This window comes from Thermobia domestica, chromosome 10 (assembly GCF_964235325.1).
Source record: "Thermobia domestica chromosome 10, izTheDome1.hap1.1, whole genome shotgun sequence".
In the NCBI taxonomy this organism is placed as follows: domain Eukaryota; kingdom Metazoa; phylum Arthropoda; class Insecta; order Zygentoma; family Lepismatidae; genus Thermobia; species Thermobia domestica.
Window position 1 is genome coordinate 19,800,404 of NC_137463.1, and position 7,405 is coordinate 19,807,808.

The window sequence follows — 7,405 nt, forward strand, 5'->3', positions numbered from 1 at the left end:
GGCTCAGAAGAGATTGGTTTTAAAATTCACATCAGTACCGGATCTTTTGTAACAACTAAATAAATGCAATTTTTATTTCCTTCTGTCCATTGTATAGCAATAACATAATTAATTAATGGTATTTCTAAAAATAACATCATTGTAATTCTATGAATTCAATAGAGCTGTATCCAAATTCACAAAACATTTGGTAACGGTTTTAAGATTCATTACAGAAAAGTTCCCTCTTATTTTTTAAAAATATATATTGAATAACTTAGAAACAATTTTTAAAAAACTATAAAAAATAAAAAGTATGGCTAAATGCTAAAAATTGGACTAAAAAAAAGTTTGAAAGCGGTTCATAGCAGATACCATACTTCGGAACTGTGGTAATGATGTTTTGGAACTTTGTTCGTCAAACCTTACTTCTGGTACAAAAATAGTTCTTTTTTTCCCGTATTAGGATATTGGGTTTCATACACTGAGAAAAATCTGTCCGGACAGTGGTATATTGTAAAAATTTACGGAATCCATATGTTTACTGCAGTAATCTGTACAGAGCATACATTATCCACATGCTTCACACGTACTGGATTTTTCCCGCTTAGATACTACATTATGCAGCTGCAGGATCTCTGACATTTAACAGTCTTCTGTATATTACATACGTATATGTATGTTGTATACGTCAACTATATGTTATATACGCCCATCTGTGAGATCCTTACCCCTTATATACAGTCATACGGAAAGTACGTATAGATGGAACTCTTTTACGGACAGTATTATAAAATATACGTTTGCTGCATGATGTTATATTTTAAGTCCAAACATTACAGGATTTACGCACGTAACCTACGTTTTTACGTACATCACATACATTTTTCACTGTGTAATGTAGTATTACAGGGTGTCTATCGGTCACGAAAGAACGAATGTCACGAAAAAGTCACGAAATCAGAAAACGGTCATGAAAGTCACGAAAAAGTCACGAAATTTAGCTTTTGGATCACGATTTTTTTAACTGTACAAATGTAAGCAGAGATTGGAAAATTTTGTTCTATAAAACGTCAAAATTCACCACCAAAAATGTCTAAGGTCGGCTTTAGACGCTACCAAATCATATACAAACTACGTTTCTATCGCATGGATGAAAATTCGGCCTAATTCGCACTCAAATTCGCGCTTGAAAACATTAGGAAATGTTATAATTTGGTAAAGAAAAGGTCACGAAATTTCATTTTGGAATTTTAGTAGACACCCTGTATTATAACACGTATAATCCCGAATCTTTATCTATAATCTTTAAACTTGAATTACCAAGTTTAAATTTTGAAAACACTATTTATACCTTCAGCAACACTCATTGCACATATGGACAAATTTGATACAATAAATTATTAAAATGAAACAACAATTTAAATAATAAATTTACTTCTTATCCTTTTTATTTAGATCAAAATAGAGGACATGATTCTACAATTTTTAAAGGCACACTTCATGTTCATTAGATAAAAATTAGCTCAAAGTGTAAATGATAAAATGAACCTTAACTTAAGTAAATTGAATTAACTAGGGATTTACATCTTTATTTGGACCGAAAATGAACATTTTCTACATTTTAAAAGAAAATCTTTAGACTCAATTTAAATGTAGAGAATAAAGAGTAAAAAGAAAATACGCGTACATAAATAAAAGAACTGATACAAATTGGTTCAAAGATTTAAAATTTCGATACTGAATAAGCTATAAACTTAAAACGAAAAAAAAAATCAAGTCAACGAATTCAAATTAATTAGCTACGAAGTTTTGTAATCTTTACCAAAAATCCTTGCGAAGGCCATTCAGGAGATTGAACACTTCACACTGAAAACGTCATAAATGAAAACTTCTTGACCGAACTTACACATCCAATGTGAGCCATACTAAACATACCACATTCTTTATCTATTCTTCTCCTTCAGAATCTTCAGAAAACAATCCGTTACGATAGAAATACTAGGCATCGTTTGTTGTTGTCTCACATCACACGTGAATCTATTGTAGACATTTGAAACATTTGTTCACTGGCAGATCACACTACCTCAACGTAGAGACCTGCACGGGCCGGGCTTGGGCGGGCTGACTCTGTTATTTCTTTGGGCCGGGCCGAGCTTGGGCGGGCCGACACTGATTTCTCTTTAGGTCAGGCCGGGCTGAGGCCGATTAATTGCAATTCTTTAATAATTATTGACTTTCGCTAAACGATAATTAGAATAAAGGCAAACGTTGAAGAAGTGTGCCCGTGAAAAATGTTACAAAATGAAACTTTTAAAAATTTATCGGGCCCAGGCCGGGCTTGGGCCAAGAATTAAAAAAAACTTATCGGGCCGGGCCGGGCCGGGCTCGGACCGAAAATCTACAAACCTTTTCGGGCCCGAGCTAGGCCGGGCCTAGGTACATTTAGGCTGGATTGGACTTGGTCCGAAAAATGCGGCCCGTACAGGTCTCTACCTCAACGCAGACAAATGAATTATTGACAACCCCGCTGAATAGTGTGGCAGAACTAATCTTAGATTTCTTTGAGTTGCATTTAATTATCATTTTAACAATATAAAATTGCAAAAGATCGAAAAGAAATAACATTCGCTTGTAAATAGTTGTCTGTGCACCAAGAAACGCACATCAGACTGATTTTGCAGCAGTTTCGGCACACTTTCACTGCCCTCTAGGTTTGATCTGGAGGTAATTCATATCGAACAATGCGGGATTTATGATGACTTTCTGGAGTTCGTGAAGGTGATGCAGTCCAATGAACAGGGACATGACAACTTAGAGTCGTTAGTATAACAATTGTCGTGTGACGGTGGATGGATATTCCTCAATGGCGTGTAGTATGACAGCAGAATCTGTCCTCTGTACCTGCAAGCCCTTGGTTGCTCTTCGACATTTTTTCAATCTGCACGAAATTTCTAGAATCAATGAATTGTTGTGCTGTGGTTCGTTACACCTTCCTCCTCGAATGCCAAATATTTTGTGTTTGATGCCGCAGCCGTGGAGAAAGCTTAATCTGGGGAAAAGAATGGTAAATTTGAGACAGAAAGGTAAACTTGGAGGCAAGAATAGTAAATTTGAGGAAGTAAGGTATCTTTGGGAGCACAATAGGAAATTTGAAGAAGAAAGGTAAATATGAGGGAAGAATGGTAAATTTGAGGAAGATCAAGTTGGAGACAAGAATGGTAAAGTTGAGGAAGAAAGATAAATTTGAGGGAAAAAATTGTTGATTTGAAGAAGAAAGATAAATATGAGGGAAGAATGGTAAGTTTGATGGAGAAAGGTAAATTTGACGGAAAGAATGGTAAATTTGAAGAAGAAAGGTAAATATGAGGGAAGAATGATAAATTTGAGGAAGGTAAATTTGGAGACAAGAATGGTAAAGTTGAGGAAGAAAGATAAATTTGAGAGGAAGAACGGTTATTTGATAGAGAAAGGTAAATATGGGGAAGAATAGTAAATTTGAGGGAGAAAGGTAAATTTGACTGGAAGAATGGTAAATTTGAGGGAGAAACTACACTTGGTTGGCAGAATGGTAAATTTGATGGAGAAAGGTAAATGTGGGAGAAAGAATGGCAAATTTCAGGAAGAAAGGTAACTTAGAGGCAAGGAAGAAAGATAAATTTGAGGGGAAGAATTGTTGATTTAAAGAAGAAAGGTAAATATGGAGGAAGAATGGTAAATTTGATTGAGATAGGTAAATCTAGGAGAGAGAATGGTAAATTTGAGGAAGAAAGGTAACTTAGAGGCAAGAATGGTATATCAAAGGAAGAAAGATACATTTGAGAGGAAGAATGGTTAATTTGAAGAAGAAAGGTAAATATGAGGGAAGAATGGTAAATTTGATGGAGAAAAGTAAATTTGACGGAAAGAATGGTAAATTTGAGGGAGAAAGCGCACTTGGAGCAAGAATGGTCAATTGGAGGAGGGTAATGTTGGAGGCAAGAATGGTAAAATTGAGGAAGAAAGATAAATTTGAGGGGAAGAATGGTTAATTTGATAAAGAAAGGTAAATATGGGGAAGAATGGTAAATTTGGGGGAGAAAGGTAAATTTGATGGAAAACGATAAAATTGAGGGAAAAATGGTAAATTTGAGAGAGAAAGTACATTTGGGGGCAGAATAGTAAATTTGAGGGAGAAAGTATATTTTGGTGGCAGAATGGTAAATGTGATGGGGAAAGGTAAATCTGGGAGAAAAAATGGTAAATTTGAGGAAGAAAGGTAACTTATAGGTAAGAATGGTATACCGGAGGAAGAAAGATAAATTTGAGGGGAAGAATGGTTAATTGGATAAAGAAAGGTAAATCTGGGAGAAAGAATGGTAAATTTGAAGAAGAAATATAAATTTGAGGAAGATAGACATATTTGGGGGCAGAATAGTAAATTTGAGGGAGAAAGTACATTTGGAGCAGAATAGTAAATTTGATGATGAAAGGTAAATCTGGAAGAAAAAATGATAAATTTGAGGAAGAAAGGTAACTTAGAGGCAAGAATGGTATATCAGAGGAAGAAAGGTAAATATGAAGGAGGAAGTGTAAATTTGATGGAGATAGGTAAATTTGACAGGAAGAATGGTAAATTTGAGGGAGAAAGTATATTTGGTGGGAAGAATGATAACTTTGAGGAAGGTAAAGTTCGAGGAAAAATGGTAAATTTGAGGAAGAAAGATAAATATGAGGGAAGAATGGTTAATTTGATAAATAAAGGTAAATATGAGGTCAGAATGGTAAATTCGAGGAAGAAAGGTAAATTTGTGGGGAAGGATGGTAAATTCTAGGGTTGCGCTTGAGGAAATAGGAACCACTTGTAATATATATTTATAAACTCTAAGAAATCTTGTAGTAAAATTATTTCATTGAGTTTCGGAAATTATTAATTATTTTCCTGTTGTAATTTTTGCTTACACTCTCAAGTAGATACACGTAGAAAACAATGGAGTAGCATATGCAGTTATATAAATGATTTATACAAATACTCTCTTGCTGTGTATGAGCAAGATATTAGGTATGTGATGACTAACAATAATTTCACAAGGTCTCACTTATAAATAAAAAATTAGGACAATGCATATACTTTGATACAAAACGTCTCGCAAAATGTCAAAGGTAATTGTTAGGAAACTTTGGTTTCTATAGCAAGAGAATTACTTATAGGAAAACATAAAGAAAGAACTGTTACTAGTAATTGAACACTGAAAACGAACTTTATTTATTTCCTCTCTGTCGCTGAACGCTCTGTTGTGTTGTGTTTCTATCTTCTTTGCCGCAGATACCTCAATATGACTGAACTATTTCGCAGGGCTACGGAAACAGGGTCATGGAAAAGTACAACTTCCTCTTTATTCTTTACCTCAAGTTCTCACAAACAAAATAGACCTTTTATTAGAGATCGTAGGATATATCCATCGGACATATTCTATCAAGGATTTGTAGCACAATGTCCAGACGATATGTCCGACTTTGAGTTGAAAAATGCTGTAAAGCTACTTAAAAATGGGAACAGATTATTGCGCGCAGAAAACGAAGTTTTTGAAGCACAGTTAGACAAATTTGGTATTCTCTATGAACAGGAATTAACATCAAGTAATAGGTCATATGGTGTTGTGAGTAACATATCTTTTGAATCTCCTTTATCCCAAGATGGTAGCATGCTGAGTAGGAAGTCGATGGACGACTCGTTATTTTCATCTGGCACTGGAGTTCAAAAAGCATCGTTAAAGCTTGCTCAAAAGGTCTGCATGGTGCCTATCTTTCTCGACAAACTGTACAACACATTAAAGGAATACGTACAGACCTCTAACAAGAGAGTGAAAACGTTAGAATATGAATGTGACAATATGAAAGAACGAACGCGCGAAGTTAAAACATGTGTAGCTGAAGTTACGGAATGGTACAACAACATCATGTGTTCCCGTAAGAATGTCTCTGGAGAGCAGTTATTGGCACGTATGGATGTAATCATAAAAAAATGGCATTTTTCTGCACAAAGATACAAACTTGAATTGAGCAAACTGCGTGCTAGTAACCGCCAATTACTGACAGATCTTAAAGACAAAGAGATCCTGCGAGCGACAATTGTCGAGGGCGATTTCAACTATTTATTAATCCTCAATAAGAGCTTGAAGTCGGAACTAGAGGAAAAGACAGAGCTGTCTGCAGCAATCAAAGGGGATTTGAGCCGGTATTTTTCTGAAGTAAATTCACTGAAAGTTGTTGCTAGTGACAAGGCACAATCACTGCAAAGGTTAGATAAGGCTCGAAAAATTCAGAACAAGTCACGAGAAGAGTTCGATAGAAAATACTCTTACTACGAGGCGGATTTGGCCGAAAAGATAGTAGAACTTGATGAATTACGTGAGCTGGTGGCTAATTACACATCACCATCCATACTCATGTATGTGAAACAGAGACACAAGCTGCATTGTTTGAAGACGAAAGCGGAATCTAGTGCTTTTGCTGCCTACATGAAGAAAAGTGCTAAGCAAGCCTTTTATTCGTATATTAAAGATACTAAAGACAGTGCAAGGGACAAATGGTACATCAACACATTTTTTAGGACCACCCGTGCCAAAATCCTTCACAGAAAGACTGAAGGCATAACTTTTAAACATGAAGAAGTTTCTCGCCAAGCAACATTTAAAGGTCCACGTGGAACTCAAAGAATTATGCGGCCTTCAATGTCAGAGGGAACCTTTAGGTACAACAGAGGGATTCTTCACAGAAGATGGTAGAAAAAATATATCTAACTGCAGTGACGTGATATTTTTCTCAAAATAAAACATACATCTTGAATAATCTGTTTTGAACTTAATTTGTGATCCAGACTTCGTAGCTTCTAACAATGTACCATCTTCATCAAACAAGTAGAAGCAGCAAATCACAACTGATTTTTCCTAAGCCTTAAGAACTAATCAACACACTCCTAAATTCCTGATAACAGATATGAAGTAGCCTATATATATATATATATTTCCAATTCCAGTATTAAAGTCTGTTTTCCGATGTAATGAGACGTGCTTTTATCTATAGATTTTAGCTACTCTAGTAAAGTACCTTTTAATACTCAGGGACCGGAAAAGACGGAGCTATATCTTACAAGGGAATCTTCCGAAAATGATAGTTGCAGTGAAAGATATGGCCTATGCCAATTGAAAGAGCTGTAACAGAGATGAGCATTCCCAAAAAATTAGCTGCCCATAGCAATAGGTTCAAGAAATATACGGGGTGGAAGTTCGGGAAACAGCAAGGTTGGACAAGGGAACTGCAATGAAAAGTACATGTTTTGCAAAGATCACTATATGAATTGAGTGCAATATTCAGTGTCATGTAGAACATAAGATATGGCGTGTATAATGAGTGGTACAATCTAACAAAAGAAAATAGAAAAAAC

The 7,405-nt window shown here is 35.4% G+C and overlaps 1 protein-coding gene across 1 annotated transcript; it reads left to right on the forward strand.

The window, feature by feature from the left end:
* The first annotated feature begins 5,158 nt into the window (after positions 1-5,158).
* Positions 5,159-6,986, forward strand: LOC145662352 (uncharacterized). Its single transcript, XM_081727859.1, has one exon. The coding sequence runs from the start codon at positions 5,295-5,297 to the stop codon at positions 6,744-6,746; it is 1,452 nt and encodes a 483-aa protein (XP_081583985.1). The 5' UTR covers positions 5,159-5,294; the 3' UTR covers positions 6,747-6,986.
* Positions 6,987-7,405: the final 419 nt, after the last annotated feature.

Bases quoted from the DNA above. Each gene is read 5' to 3' on its own strand.
- LOC145662352 (XM_081727859.1), top strand. From the start codon at position 5,295: ATGACTGAACTATTTCGCAGGGCTACGGAAACAGGGTCATGGAAAAGT.